The sequence below is a fragment of the Artibeus jamaicensis genome, unplaced genomic scaffold (genome assembly GCF_021234435.1).
Source record: "Artibeus jamaicensis isolate MK-2021 breed Jamaican fruit bat unplaced genomic scaffold, CSHL_Jam_final contig_729, whole genome shotgun sequence".
NCBI lineage: Eukaryota > Metazoa > Chordata > Mammalia > Chiroptera > Phyllostomidae > Artibeus > Artibeus jamaicensis.
This window is the reverse complement of record NW_026521939.1, coordinates 373,205-389,286: the sequence shown is the minus strand read 5'-3', so window position 1 is coordinate 389,286 and position 16,082 is coordinate 373,205. Positions and strand designations below refer to the sequence as shown.

The 16,082-nt window shown below is 43.4% G+C and overlaps 2 protein-coding genes across 3 annotated transcripts in view; both read left to right on the top strand.

Moving 5' to 3' along the window:
* The first annotated feature begins 310 nt into the window (after positions 1 to 310).
* MRPS17 (mitochondrial ribosomal protein S17) lies at positions 311 to 3,460 on the top strand. Of its 2 annotated transcripts, none has more exons than XM_037153106.2 (3): positions 311 to 374; positions 957 to 1,098; positions 2,665 to 3,460. In XM_037153106.2, the coding sequence occupies exons 2-3, from the start codon at positions 976 to 978 to the stop codon at positions 2,932 to 2,934; spliced, it is 393 nt and encodes a 130-aa protein (XP_037009001.1). In that variant the 5' UTR covers positions 311 to 374; positions 957 to 975; the 3' UTR covers positions 2,935 to 3,460. The 2 variants fall into 2 exon arrangements, with proteins under 2 accessions (XP_037009001.1, XP_053528131.1); XM_053672156.1 differs by having other exon boundaries at positions 356 to 407.
* A 4,077-nt stretch (positions 3,461 to 7,537) lies between these two features.
* NIPSNAP2 (nipsnap homolog 2) overlaps positions 7,538 to 16,082 on the top strand; it is a 35,386-nt gene continuing 26,841 nt past the window's right edge. The window contains exons 1-3 of the mRNA XM_037153097.2: positions 7,538 to 7,708; positions 15,798 to 15,937; positions 16,021 to 16,066. Of these exons, the coding sequence (XP_037008992.1) occupies positions 7,617 to 7,708; positions 15,798 to 15,937; positions 16,021 to 16,066 (278 nt within the window). The 5' untranslated portion in view covers positions 7,538 to 7,616. The remainder of the gene's footprint in view (positions 7,709 to 15,797; positions 15,938 to 16,020; positions 16,067 to 16,082) is intronic.

The window sequence follows — 16,082 nt, the reverse complement described above, 5'->3', positions numbered from 1 at the left end:
AAATGCTTAAGTATTGAAGTCTCGGCATTTGTCTCAGCATTTAGCTGCGTCCAATGTTTCACCATTTGATGAATTAAGGAAATTCCTTTGATTTGGAAGGCCTTGTCCAATGCCTGAGAGCTCAAAGGAAGAAGAAAGCAAATGGAAAAAGAAAACTAAAAGGCGAAAGACCCCACACACTCCAAGTATCTCACAGCCGAGGCACTCTCTAAGGGGGGGTGGGCGGAGTCCTTCCTTTTGCCTCGCCCAGGGCTGCAGGGACCGCCGGCCACTGAGAGGGGCGTTCCTGGGCGGAGCGACCTGCGTACGGCGTGACGCAACCACGCTGGGACCGGCTTTCAGCGGCTCGAGCGGCAGGATTTCGCATCCCGGAGGTAAGTGTGGGCTGCACGCAGCCTTGGCAGTAGGTGGGTTTCAGGGTCCGGGCTGCTTCCCCATAAAAGTCTTCAGGACAACTCGAGTCGCCTAACCTTCGGGTTGTCAAACAGAGTGGAGCGTTCAGTCTCTCAGCCTTCCCCAGACCGAATGGGATGTACTCAGTATTAACTAATCTCGAAAGTAGCCCTAAGTCAAGGTCTCCTTCACTGAGCGGACACCACTGCTGCTCTGCCTAAGCCTTGCACTCCGCGAGTAGCCAGCGGGATGGAAAAGAATAAGGGACACCAGTAAAGGCCAGCGTTTATTCGCATTATTAAGCGCTTCTGTGAATAGGCCCTGTTGAAATACCCATTTTGCAGAGGGGGAAACAGGCTTAAAAGGGTTAAATTTACAGCTTTGTGAACTGTGAAAATGGGAGGTTGGGTAATTAGGGAAATAGGGAATCGTGTAAGCATCTCTAAATTGGTGATTCCAGAAAGCCAACAAAAGCTGTTTCTAAACATGGGCAGTTCTAGTGACAGAACTCATTTAGCAAGTCATAACCACTAGAATATTAAACTTGGAAATTTGTTTTTCAGGTGACCCAAGCCACCTGAAATGTCAATACCTCGTTCGTCTGTCCATGCCAAATGGATCGTGGGGAAAGTGATTGGGACAGCAATGCAAAAAACTGCTAAAGTGAGAGTAACCAGGCTTGTTCTGGATCCCTATTTACTAAAGGTGGGTGACATCCCTGTTTTCAGTTGGCATTGACAAATCACCAACACGTTCTGGTTCTGAGCTTGAAAGCACTTCTCTATCAGTAAAAATACATTGAGCATCTGCTGCAAACCAGGTAGTGGGCTGGTCCTTCCGTCTAACAAAGTGAATTACTCAGGGTTTGTACTCACATTCTCAGGTTCATTTCAGTTCAGTCTGGTAAGTGCTGCAGTCCTATGTGCAATGTATTGTGGGAGCAGAGAGCAGAACACCTCATTCCTCCTTCCCAGGTTGCTGAAGGAGCATGTTCTTATAAAGAGGCATTTGACCTGAATCTCAAAAAGGATTTTATCCAGACGACCAGACTGGGGAAGTCATTCTGTCCATGATGAGCAGTGTGTGGAAGTTCTTTTAGCCATGAGAGGGTATGAAATTGAACAGCAGGTATTTAAGCAAGGGTGAGCCCAGAGTTTGGCACTAAGTGGGCACTGTTGAATGAGGGCAAGCACAGTTTGAACAGGACCATGAAGGGCCTTTTATGTTGTATTTTGGACTTCATTCTATAAGCAAAGGAAAGACGGGCTCAGAGATGGGGTGGGATGAAGTGAGAAAACAGGTAAGGAGGCCATTGCAGAAGTCTAGAATAGAAATGATAAGGACCTGAATGTTCTTGGAGCAATGAAGATGCAATGGGAAAAGTAGATTTAAGAAAGGACAGAGTTCTTGATTTGTTAGATGTGTAAGGAGGGATGGGGAAGTGCCAAGGATGCTTTTGCATTCAAGATTGGACACACAGGTTGGTGGAAATGCCAGTTATCTGGGATCAAAAACATAGAAGTAAACTGAGACGTGATGGCATGATCATTGACCTTAAAATCAGACTTTAGTTTCAACACTGACTGTAGTTTACTGGCTGTGCACAATACTTAACTTCCTTGAGCCTGTTTTTTTTAAAATGTAAGTGGTAATACCTGCTGTGGTGGGGTTGTCTTGAGGAAGAGATGATTCTAGGTATCTGTGGCTTGTTTGCAGTACTTTGAACCAGGCATGGAATAAGTGCTTTATATACATTATAACATTTAATTCTCTTGGTATCTTTAGAGATGCAGTTATTAGAGCCTCATATAATAGGACACTTCTCTATATAATATGAGGTGGAAAAAAAAACTGAGCTTGGAGTTAAATGATCTGTCCTAAATCACACAGAGCTAGTGTGGAGTATGTTTATGGGCTGGAGAGAAGGTGCCACCGGAAGGAAGAATTTAAATAGTGTAGAGAAAGATGGTGACTGATAGAACAAGGCTACTTAATGGGAAAAAAATACAATAAAAATTAAATTTAAGAAAAAAGAACAAGGCTAATGAAGGTAATAATCTGGAGAACTTGGGGATAGGATCATTTTTGGAAAAATCATTGCTGTTTTCCAGAAAATAACAGGTCATTTTTGTATCAGAAGCTTTCTTAAGTGTGTTGTCTATTTTTCCCCCAAGTCCCAGCTTGCTTTCTGTGAGTTATTTTTTCACATTCTGTACTACATTGCCAGAAAACAGATAGGAACTGCTGATTTGTTCCTCCTTCTCTCAACAGTATTTTAACAAACGAAAAACCTACTTTGCTCACGATGCTCTTCAGCAGTGCACAGTTGGAGATATTGTGCTTCTCAAAGCTTTACCTGTTCCACGAACGAAACATGTGAAACATGAGCTGGCTGAGATCATTTTCAAAGTTGGACAAGTCATAGATCCAGTTACCGGGAAACCCTGTGCAGGAACTACCTACCTGGAGAGTCCAGTTAGTTTGGAAACCAGCCATCTAACCAAAAATCTGGAAGAACTCAGTATCTCTTCAGAACAGTGAAGGAATATTAGAAAAATGAGCCAAAGGGGAAGGTTTATAAGTTTGCTTTCTGGAAAAAAATTTTTTATTAAGTTTCATCACAAACTGATTTGTTTCCCTCCTGGTGTTTATGAAATAGCTAAAAGTAAATGAATAAAGGCTTTGTTATAATTTTCCTAAAAGGTTTATGGCCATGTGTCGAATTTCCTGTTCAATAAACATACTTTCTTGTTATGCTAAATGTGCCTAGCACATAATCTGCTGCATTATTTTTTTAAGCTCACTTTTAGATGTGTTTTTCTTTTCATTCAAAGGAATCTTGAATTTATTTTCAGAAACTATTTTGGGAGCAGAAACCCTTTTGGTATCATAAACAGATCACATTGAGTGAATGTTTTTGATGGTGTCTATTCAAAATTAATTTGATTTTTTTCTCTGATTTAACCAGTTCCAAACAAATAACCAACATGCTTGGGGGTCAGACTCTATCAAATTAAAGTTTAATTAATTAGAATGTTGACATGTAGAAAATAAAAGTTTAAAATTCTGTGTTATGTTTTTTAATCCTGTATCCTAGGCTACATAAAATAGGAATAAGTTCTTAAAATCTGATACATTGATGAAGTTGTAGAACTTCCCACATGCATATTAGAATAGGAGCATTTCAGAATTTTATTGCTATCCATTAATTTTGATTATTTAAATTTTGACCTGAAGGAACATTGAGCAATATATTCCTGTTTTCTAGCTCCTAGAAAGAGATCTGGAGCTTTGTTCGACCTCAGCTAATACACGTATTAGTATACAAGCACAGGGTTTCAGCTGTGACCACGGGCTGCCCACCCTCTCAGGGCTCACGCACAGGTGCCTTCATGGCAAACAAAAGAAGTACATGGATGAGGAGAAATTAGAGTAATTCCCCAGGAGAGAGAAGATAGTGCTCAAACCGAATCTTACGGGAAGAGTCTCCAGGCTGGTAGATGAGGGGTGTGGAGAGGGCATTCCAAACAGGGGGAACAGGGTGTAAAGTCCTCAAAGTATGCAAGAAGCATAACCAAAGGGTTCTGGAAGCTGGTGAGAATCGCTGGAACATTTTGAACAAAGGTAGAAATCAGGTAGAGAAATAGATGGTAAAAGTGTTCTCAGTGCAGGTGGGTTATTTAATATATTTTTAAAAAGTGATATATAGCCCTGGCTGGTGTAGCTCAGTGGCTTGAGCTCAGGCTGTGAACCAAAGGATCGCTGGTTCCATTCCCAGTCAGGGCACAGGCCTGGGTTGCAGGCCAAGTCCCCCAGTGGGGGCCAGGTGAGAGGCAACCACACATTGATGTTTCTCTCCCTTTCTTCCTCCCTTCCTCTCTCTCTCTCTAAAAATAAATAAATATATATATATATATTTAAAAGTGATATAATCAGCCCTGGCTAGTGTAGCTCAGTGGATTGAGCACGGGCCTGTGAAGCAAAGGGTCACCGGTTCAATTCCCAGTCAGGGCATATGCCTGGGTTGTGGGCCAGGTCCCCAGTAGAGGGTAAGTGAGAGGCAACCACACATTGATGTTTCTCTCCCTCTCTTTCTCCTTCTCTTCGCCTCTAAATAAGTAAGTAAGTAAGTGATATAATTAGATTAACATTTCAATAAAAGTAATAGCACCAATGTAAAGAATAGACAGGAAGGGGAAGATTAGAGGTGGGGAGAGAGTGACCTCTTCAAAGACTGGTCCAAAGACAAAACTGAGTTAGTGAAGATGAAAAGAGATTGTACAGATGATGTTCCAAAGTAGAACTTGGGGCTTGGTACTGGGGAGGGTGAGTGAGTAAAAGGGAAGCATTTAAGACTGTCTAGGTCCCCCTGACTGGTGTAGCTCAGTGGATTGAGCGTGGGCCTGTGAAGCAAAGGGTCACTGGTTCGATTCCCAATCAGGGCACATGCCTGGGTTGCGGGCCACCTCCCCAGTGAGGGACACATGAGAGGCAACCACACATTGATGTTTCTCTCCCTCTCTTTCTCCTTCCTGTCCCCTCTCTCTAAAAATAAATAAATATATATATTTTTAAAAAGACTGTCTAGGTCTTTGCAGGTAGGGCTATGTGGTACCAGTTATCCTGCAAGAGGACACCTGTCCAAGCCATCTCTAAAAGCTCAAATACTGACCTTGATGGTGTGGTTCAGTGGCTCGATCACTGGACTGTGAACCATTGGGTCTCAGCTTGATTCCCAGTTGGGGCATATGCCTGGGTTGTGGGCCAGGTCCCCAATGTGGGTTGTGGGGGAGGCAACCACACACTAATGTTTCCCTCTCTCTCTTTCCCTTTCTAAAGATAAATGAATAAAATCTTTAAAATAAATAAATAAAAGCTCAAATACTTTAAATGTTTACATGTACGCTAATGTGTCGTTTTTAAGATTTTTTTAAAATTGTGGTGCAAAAACTATGCTTCGGGAAGATGCCTCAAATTTATTCTTTAGTGTTGAGTAACTGAAGCCAGACACCTGTGAAATAAGAGTACCTCCCCCAGGAACAAGGGTTGAGTTAATGGAACTCCAAAACAAAATAATAGTGGAGAAAAAATGCAGAATGATCGGCCTAATACTAAACACAAAAGCAAGGTCAGCAAAGAAATGCCTATCGAGTTTACATTTCAGAAAAATAGATTTGAAAGCATTTGTCTCCTGAAAGAACTGAGAATTTGGGGGAATGTGTGAGAAAGTCGCAAAGGCATATTGATATTATTGCCTTGAGAAGGCCCTGCCTCCTGCTATGCAGAACTGGGACTTTGTCGGTTCTGCCCTGGGGATAGCTCACTTCAGCCTCAGGGTCTGTTCAGCCTGTACAGCTGCACAGAGCATAAGCCAGTTGAGATCAGGAACTCAGCCATACAGCCTCTAGCTTCCTGTCCATGTGTCCCTCGGTCTTCTTCCCTGGCCTTCAAGAGATAGATGCTTCTCCCCAGATGCATTGTCTGGGGCAAATCCTTGTTGCCACTCCTCCAACCACAAGACCTATTTCTGTCCTCTCTGGTGGCTCCTTGCCATATTAAGGTGTTCAAACATTGCCCCCAGAAAACTCCTGCACCACTTGAGCCCCAGTGCTTCCTTCGCCTCCAAGATTACCAGCTTCAGAGAAACCCTCAGTGCACAAACCCAGTTTGTACCCCTGCTGCTCCTACAGAGCTCTGCCTAGATGTTACTGGGCAGAGCCCCCCAAATTAGGGGGCTCCCCTCCTCAGTTATTTTCTTGTGAGAGAAATTCAGGCAAGAGACAACTCATATAGTGGAAATGAGATATAGTAAGTTTACTTATGAAATACACGACCACGGAGCTGCAAGCGGGCACCCAGCTAGTCTGAGTGCCTATTAGGATTTTGGGGATTTCATGCTTATATAGTCAGCCTCTTAATTCCCCCTCCTCCTCCCTTCTCTGGACCTTAGGATTAATTTAGTTTCAAAGGCTTTCTTTCCTAAATAGTGTAAATAATACACACACAATTTCAAAGGCTCCTCTCCTGCAGTATTCATGGTTCTCTTGTGATTTTCAGAACACCTGGCAATCAATCTGACCGGTTTTAGGGCTGCTAAATTAATGAGTGAGATAGGTCTCTCTTCCACTCCCAGCTCCGGTTTGCTATCTATTCTACTTACCATGGATACAGAGACCTCCCAGCTACCTGGTCCTGGGGCATTTTCCCGTTGGCCTCTGCAGATTCCCACTGGCCTTGAAATGCTCCCTTTAATGGGTGGGGCCTCTGCTACTTGCTGTTTGTCCCCCTTCTCTCTCTGGCTCCCTTTCTGCCCATCTTGTCTTGGATGCAGTTTTCGTGGTTACATTTGTGGCTTTATTATCTTACTGCTGGTGCACTTTCCCCAAACAGTGTCATCCTGACCCACGCCTTGTTTAAATTGTTTCCTCTGCTAATTGGAAATGACCTCCTGGTCAACTCCTCTTTCACCGGACTGCACTGTTGTGTCAGCTCCTGGGTTTATCTGTGCTCCTCAGCCACTGCTGGTTAAAGGCTCTCCAGTCCGTGCTCCCTTGCCATCTTGGGAACCTCTCCTTTCAACACTTTACACACTTGATCAATCATTTTACACCCTGCCCCACTGGTTTGGGATGGCTTGAGGGCAGGAATGGAGCTAGAGGCCACCCACCGCTGGTGAAATGAACAGGAACAGCGAAGTTTCGAACCTATGAGAACTTGAGTATGTTACCATCCAGAATGCTTTTATTAAAGCTGTACGTATGTGGGTTTTTGTGTTTTTTTTGCTTGTTTTTGTTGAAAATACTATATACACATGGTACAAAATTCCACAGGTATTCGGTAGAAGAGAAGCCCGCCTCCCAGCTTTGTGCCCCAGGCCTTGGAGTCCCCTGGCAACACTGTTACTCTTTTCTTTCAGACCTTGCCAGTTTTTCTTCTGCACGCCTTGTTCTGGGCACCAGCTCCTTTCGCTGGAGGTTACTGAATTTCTCTGGCTCCTACGTCGCGGCTCCCGGGAGCCCCGCGCTCGGAGTACAGTGCAGCGGGTCCTCGCAGCCCGCTCCCTGCTGCCCCTGGTGGCTGGGCCCCTCGCTGCAGCGGCCGTGCGCCCCGCCCCGCCCCGCCCCGCCCCGCCCCGGCCTCGGCAGGCCCAGCCGAGGGAGGGGTCGCGGAGGCGGCGGCGTCAGCGGCGGTCCGGACGGTGGGAGCCCAGGTACCGGAGCAACATGGCGGTGCGAGTGCTGCACGCCTGCGGAGCGGCCTCGGCCGGCGGCCTCCTACAGCTTGCGGTCCCCTGCAGCCGCCTGCCTGGGCTCCGGTGAGCAGCGCCGCCCTTTCGGGGAGGGGCCGCTACTGGGCTGAGGGCGCGGGGTCCCTGGCTTGGATCTCCGCCCCGGCCTGGCCGCACTCCCACGGGGCTGGGCGGCCGGGGCTGCGGGGCGCCGAGGGCCGAGGTCGCAGTCAGCGGTGGCCGAGGTGGACGGACGCCTCGCTTCGGTGGGGTCCAAGCGCCTTTCCCCCAGGCTCAAGGTCACGGCGGGGACTGCGTTCGACACCGAAGCCACTTACGCCCGCCGTGCCTGCCGGGCCTGGGGGACCTTCACCCCGCGCGACCTGGAGACGTGGCCCAGCAGTGCGCGCGACTGAGGCCGCAGGCCTCGCTGTCGGCCTGCCGGGCTCCCGCCGGGCGTGCTGACAAGGCTGCGTGCCCGCGCAGAGCCCTGGTGTCTGCATCTGCAGTTATCAGGAGAGGTACTGCTTACCTCTTAGGTGGTTGTGGGGGAAGAAATAACTCATCTTCCCGGGAGAGCCCCCATTGAAAGGGAGGGAGTAAGGAGGTCTCAGTACTAGGAACAGTTTTTGACTTACATTTAAGAGTAAGTAGTGGATCAGAAGGTATTTACAGTTATCACCAATAGGTAAGCGTTGGGTTCATGTTTTAACTTTTCTTCTAACTTCAGATTATGTTCGGTTTTCTGAATCCATCACTTTGACACATCCGTGGCCCGTTTTTCACATTCAAAAAACAAACCAAACCGCCAAAGCCCTTGCTATTGTAACTTCTACAATAAGGTTTGCTTGGAGGTTTGCTTTCTCGTTTTCTTTACATTGGGTAGTTTAAACGCTATCTTTTCGTTTGTTTGTTTTTAATTAAATAATGAGCCTTTAGAAAATACAGTTGGCACTTAAAAATGAAAAAGCAAAGAAACTACCTGTTGTGTGTTAAACTCTTACTATGGGCTGGAGAGCTTTATATAATATGACTTATTTAATTACATCCTAGAAAAATAAATAAATCCTAGTAGCAATCTTAAATAAGTGATAGGATCTGCATTTTAGAGATCAATTGGAAACTCAAAAGTTACGAGATCCATAGCTAGAAAAGGCATTTTCTAGCCTGAGTCCCAGTTTGTCAGGCTTTAGGCCCAGCACCCCTCCTAGGACTGAAGGTCAACTTGTATTTCCAAATTTGATGTTTCTGTTTTCAAGCTGATTAACAAATCAACACCCTTTTATTTTTATTCTGTTATTGAGCATCTCCTGAGTGTCATCTTTGTTCACACAAGTGATACAAGCCCACGAAATTCATATCTTCTTCTTTCAGCTGAGACTGAAAATGTTCACTCAACATGCTTACCTGCAATGCCCAGGGTCACAAAGCTAGGAAACTGAAGAATAGGACCTGGGTATGCCCAGTACCCTCACTTCCTGCTGGGACCAAATGCTCTTAACCTTGGAGTCCTTATCTCTGTCCAGCCTGTTGATTCTTTGATTGCTCTCTCAGATCCCCTGTACCTTTTGGCTGGTCCTTCCTGGGTTCTTGTATGCCTTAACTGTAGGTTCTTTAGGACTCAGTCTAGACCTGATTATTATCTGAGTCTGTCAAATATTGTGTGTGTCTGATGCCCTTGAAGTTCTGTGAAACTGAGCATAACAGCCTGAGTCACTATCCTCAGGAAGCCATGGCCAAAGTAAAAACCCACATAGACATACAGACCGAGGAAGGTGCTATGAGAGGAGATCCGGGAACCTACCCCTTGAGATCATGGAAAGCCTCTCCAAGAAGATGACATTAAGCTGAGACCAGGAGGGTCAGTGCACATGAAAGTCCTGAGTGGGAAGGAGCTGTACATGTTGGAAAACCCCAGGAAAGTCTAGGAGGCTGGAGCACAGGGGTGAAGGGAAGACTGGCTAGAGGACAGTGACAAGGAGCAGGGACCAAATAATTCCAGGTCTTGCAGTTGTCTTAGGTTGGATTTTATTCTGGAAGCTGTGGAAAACATTTGAAGGTATAAGTTCTAGTGTGACATGATCCGATCCTCAGTTTTCAAAGATTGGTCTGACTTTAGAAAGGGGACAGAATCAAGGGTGATGACCAACTGGGTGGATGTTTATGCCATTTACTGAGAGTAGTTTGTTCCATAGGCATATGAGTGCCCACCATATGCTGGGTGCTATTGGAAACAGTGAATAAGGCACACAAGATCCTCTCCATCTTGCTAATAGTTTAGAGAAGGAGCAACAGGTGCGGGGTGAGGTGCAGTTTTGGACTTGGCAAAGTTCGAGATGGCTGTGAACTACTCAGTTGGAAAGGCCAAGGAGGCAACTGGCCTGCTTAACCCAAATAACTACAAAGGAGATGTCTGGGCTACAGGAAACCTTTGGGAGTTGTCAGCATATAGAAATGCTAAATGTTGATAGATGTATGGGTTTCAGTATACTGCTTTGCATTTGATTGGAAGTTTTCATAATAAAACTTTTTTTTAAACCATAGAAATCAATGAGATTGCTTGAGAGACTGTGGGTAGAAAAAGGGCTGAGAAATAGACCCTGGATGTGTCAACATTTATAGGCTGGATATAGGAAGAAGAAGCTGGCAAGGGGGACAGAAGAGGCAGCCAGTGAGGTCATCGTTATATGACAATGACCAGGGGGAGGTATTTGAAGGAATGGTGACCTATGGCAGATGCTGCTAAAAGGTTAAGGTGACAGAAGAAAACTGTATTTGCCAACAGGGATATTATGGGTGACCCAGAAGATTTCAAAGGGAAAAGAGGAAGTCTTCCTGGAACATTTATTTACCAGCACTTCTTTCTCAGCTCTGCTCAGTGCCAGGCCCAGAGTTCCAGCTACTTAGTAAATGTTGCACTAATGCTCAGCAAGTGCTAAAGATGTTCATATATGCAGAATTTAACTCATCTTCTTCCTACAGAGCCTGCTTGCTTCTTCTGGGTCTTCTGTCTCCAATAAAGGAACACCTTCCATTTAGTGGCTCAGACCAGAAACCAGAAGGTCTTCTCCAAGCCCTTCTCCTCCTGCTCCCTCCCATTACCTCCAGTGCATCTTCACTCCGCCTTCTCTATTGCCAATCCCCAGCTCAACTCTCAGCAACATGCTCCCTGCCTTATTGCTCTAGTTCATCTGCCATAATGCCACCCAGGCTGCTTTTTACACCTAGAATTTGTTTTGAAGACTTGCTAGCATTGCACCATGTACAGGGTAGCATTCAGCTGACGGACACGCGTGGTGCACAAGAGCCTAACCACCTTGCCTCCTTGCCCTCCCCTTATCTCAGTTGCCACCCTCCTGTACCCTGTTCTGCCTTACCGAACTCTGCTGTTCCAAACACATGCCATACAGTTGCATGAGTCCGTGCCCCTGGACATGTTGTTCCTTTTGGAATTATCACCTGTCTTGTTTTCCAAGACAGAGCCAGAATGTCTCCACTTGGATGGAGTCCCTCTCGCTCCTCACTGGCCAAGCTAGTGTTTCATTCCATGTATGTGTGTGTGTGCGCACATGTGTGTGGGTGTGTAAAAGTCTACAGTATCTGTCCGTGATCACTCTGGCTGTTGACTGATCGGTTTTTCCCATGAGACTGAACAGGCTGGGCAACTGGTTCATCTTTATATCCACAGAACCTGGCACATGAGGCTTGTTCTATTTAAAGTCTAGTGCTCTCATCCAAGTACTAACCAGTCCCAACCTTGCTTAGCTTCTGAGATCAGACAAGATTGGATGGATACAGAGTGCTATGGCCATAGACCTTTTTAGAATGTGCTGCTCCCCACCCTACCCTCTGTAAAGTGCAGCACAGCATATAAATGATCTTATAAAGACAACTGATGGTGATGTTTGTCACTGTCATTAACCCCAGCTGAGCCCGGATCTTGCCACCCTGACAGCTATTGGCACCACTGCTTCTACCCCTTTCCATGATTCAGTTTGGACAGCTGGGTGACCCAGGCACATTCGGCACGTTTGGTCACCTGGCACTCGAAAGATTTCAGGGTTTCATAGCCAGATGGGGATAATGCTGGGCCAGCCTATTTTTCATTTGTCCAGACAGTTGCTACCCAAGTTTACGAGCAAACAATACTCAGGTTCTTGTGTGTGTCCTGTGATAGTGATTATTTCTCAGACTTACCTTTAGTTTACAAAACATTTACATATATCTGACCTCATTTTACTCGTTCTAAAATATATTCCTTTGGTAATATTAAAATCTGAAGCAAATGCTCAGTTGGGGACATTTGTGTTTGGGAGGTATTCCTTAATAGTAAAAATATTTTGAACTTCATAGATCTAAGTTTATACTTTTATTTTGCCACTTTTAGCTCAGGTCATTTAACCTAGCTGAGCCCATCTTTAAGGTTCGTTAATACATACTTTGCTAGATTGTTCTGAGGACTAAGAACTAAATGAGATGACAGACAAACTACCTAGTCCAGTACCTAACAGGAAATATGTACTTACTAACTTTTAATCCCCCTAAGTTCTGAGGAGAAGGAGGAGATAAATTACTTTGGGATTTTTTCTGTTCCAGATTTAGTCTGCCAATAATTGTTTATTCCCTTTTATTTTATAAAGTATTAAATGCTGCCCTGGTCAATGTGGCTCTGTTGGTTGGAGCATCGTCCCATGAACTGAAAGGTCATGGGTTCAATTCCCGGTCAGGACACATACCCACCTTGTGGGTTGGGTCCCAAGTTGGGGCACATGGGAGAGGCAGCTGGTCAACATTTCTCTCCCCCACCCTCTCTAAAATCAATAAGCATGTCCTCAGGTGAGGATTTTTAAAATATATATTAAATGCCATAGAAATTAAATGTCACCATGTGTATTGTATATACATTTCTGGAAGGATACACTAAAATCTGTTAGTGGTTGCTGTGATGAGTATTTTATGTTTCAAATGAAATTTCCTACTGCTGATATTTTTAGAAACTTCTATGAAATCTCTTTCTTAATTGTTCATAATTGTTATTCCTAGGTTCTTACAATGCATTTAACCAAGAAAAATTAAGCACAATTTCTGTTTAGTGAACTTAAAATCTAAGTTAAAGAAAAAGCAAGAATTGTACACAGTCACATTAATAAATCGTAAAACTTTATACTTTGTAAATCATTAATTTTGTATACTTGCCATATTGCTTTATAATATAATGCAAATATCCTAAAATGTGTTATGTTTAAAACAAATTGACAAAATGTTTTTATTTTTATTGAAATGAATTTTAACATAATTCATTTGAAGGATTGCCTTCTTCAGAATGAGTTTATTTATATAATCAATCAGTGAATTGAAAACAGAAACAAATACTGTATGTTTCTGTTTGGGGTAAAGGGCTAATAGTTTTTATATATTATTTATTTAACATCTTAAAATTTGTTTTTAGAGAGGGGAGGGAAGAAAGAAAGAGAGGGAAAGAGGCATTGATGTGGCAGAGAAACACTGATCAGTCGCCTCCTGCGCGTGCCTGACTAGGGACTGAATCGCAGCCCAGGCAGCCCCAACCTGGGATCACACTGGCGACCTTTTGCTTTAAGGACTGACACCCAACCAACTGAGCCACACCGGTCAGGGCTATTTTTTTTTTTTTTTAATTTTAGAAGTTTGTTATATTGAAAAAAATAGTTCTAAAAACTTAATTTTTTAACTGTCCCTCTCTCAGAGATACCACCATTAACACTTTCTTAATTCTATCAAATTTTAACATGATAAAAGCAAAATAGAAGAATTGTAAGAGTATGTATTTTTCTCCTTTGCACTTATAAGAAAAATTGCATGACTGGTATTGGCTTATTTTGCTTGTTTACTATACGCTTGCAGCTATGTAATTTTTAAAGGATTTGAAAAGGTACTTTTATATTTCTTGATAATTTATAGAAAATATTGTTAATTTTATATTTATGTGTTTTATGTTTGTGTATTTGTAATCTTACATCATTCAAAGGTGTTGTTATCTGGTTTCTAGCTGTTTGTGATAATATCTTATGAGTTAGTTTTAAATTAAAAGATACTCTTAATCAAAAAAAGGAAAGGGTGGCCATCATCACTATTAGCAGTTCACTTTGTACTGTATATTTATGGTAGTGTTCTGTGCCTGCTTTTTTCACGTAATTTCTCTCAAATGTATGCATGTAGATCTATCATTCTTTTTAATGATTACAGTCTGTTCTGATTTTGGATATTCCCTAATTCATTTGACCAGTCCCATTAATGGGCATCCAAATTTCCTGTCCCAGGAACAAACCGGAAACAAGGCAGTAATGAATGTTTTTGTGCACTTGACTCTGTACACTTGTCTAAACATAGCTGCAAGTGCAATTATTTGGGCCGAAGGTTTAGGGTTTAATTTTGATATAGATAGTGTCACACTGCCCTCTAGGCAGGTTACATAGATTGGTAATTCCACTCGCAAGCTATGGAAGTACATGCACCTAAAAATAAACTCACAGCCCTGGCCTGGTGGCTCAGTTAGTCGGAGCATTGTACAGTACACAGAAAAGGTTGCTAGTTCAATTCCTGGTCAGGACACACACCTAAGTGGTAGGTTCAGTCCCCTGTCGAGGCACATACAGGAGACAACCAGTTGATGTGCTTCTCTCACATTGGTGATTCTCTCTCTCTCTCTCTCCATAAATAAATAAAACTCACAGGCACAGACAACAAAATGAACGGTGGTGACCAGAGGGGAAGCGGGATGGGAGGCAGGGTGAAGAGAGGAAAGGGGGTCAAATACATGGTAACAGGAAGAAACTAGTCTTCAGGCAGTGAGCACACAATAGAGTATGCAGACGTAGAATTATAATCTTGGACACCTGGAAATTATTTAATTTCATCAACCAGTGTTACCCCAATAAGTCTGATTAAGAAGAAAAAAATTTTATGGTTAAAGTATAGTTTATTATTTCACTCAAACTTATGCCCACTTTCTGGCAGCATGTATAGTAGAAATTGTTATAAGATGAAAATTAGCAAATTATGTATTAATGAAGTTTATATTTTTAGGTTTTTGTGACAGTGAATCTTGATTCTAAGACTAATCGAGGGGGTTAAATAAAATTTTTTAAATAAAGAATTCGCCCTGGCATCGTGGCTTGGTTGGAGTGTTACCCCATAGCCAAAAGGCTGTGGGTTTGCTTCCCTGTTGGGACACACCTAGGCTGCAGCTTCGATCTCTGGTTCCGGGCACTTGTGGTCCCTAGTCCAGGTGCATACGGGGTGCAAACGATCAGTGCTTCTCTTTCACATCAATGTTTCTCTCCCTGTATCTCTTAAGAAGCAATGAAAAAAGTGTCCTCGAGCCCTGACTGATGTGACTTAATGGATGGAGTGCAGGCCTGTGAATCAAAGGGTCACTGGTTTGATTCCCAGTCAGGGCACATGCCTGGGTTGTGGGCCAGGTCCCCAGGAGGGGGCAAGTGAAAGGCAACCACACATGGATATTTCTCTCCCTCTCTTTCTCCCTCCTATCCGCTCTTTCTAAAAGAGCAAAATCTTTTTAAAAAATGTCCTCAGGTGAGGATTAAAAATAAAAATTAAAAATGAAATAATTCTTTGCCCTGTATATTTCTTTTCACATTTTTTTAATTCTTGGAAAATATAGGTAACATAAAATTTGCAGTTTTGATCATTTTTAAACGTACAGTTCAGCAGTGGCATTATGCATTCACATTATTGTACAGCCATCTCCAGAACTTTTTACCCTCCCAAACTGGAATTCTCTACCCATTCTCCCCTCAGCCCATGACAGCCACCTTACTTTTTCTCTGTGAATTTGGCTGTTCTAGGTTTTCATGTTTATTTTTTCTAGATCAAAAATTGCTTTGCAGGAGGGAAAAATACATAGTGGAAATAACAGATAAACATGAGAGCTCTGTTAGGAGAGCCACAAGTTACTTCTTTACACTTTATTCCTGCTGTTCAGAGTGCACATGATGGAAAGCAGACCTTTGGTGGTAGGCCGAGTTCTGGTAAAGCGCATAGAGCAGGTGCCCAAGGCACGTTTGCTGAATGGATGATGAATTTATGAAAACAGTGTATTAGATGACACGACCTAAAGACACTGACATTTTTGTGCTTCTAATAAGACGCAAATTTTTTGTTTGTTACTCCATAGGAGGTTGACATCTTCCAGTAACAGACTTCGAGAAGACAGCTGGTTGAAATCCTTATTTGTCCGGAAAGTTGATCCAAGAAAAGATGCTCACTCTAATCTCCTAGCCAAAAAGGAAACAAGCAGTCTATACAAATTACAGTGTGAGTGACGGGTCTGCTATCTTCCTAGTTGACTTTTTTTCCCTTTGTTCATAAGTTCATCGTTGAATTTTCTTTTGTTTCAGTTCACAATGTTAAACCGGAATGCCTAGACGCATACAACAAAATTTGGTGTGTATACCAAACT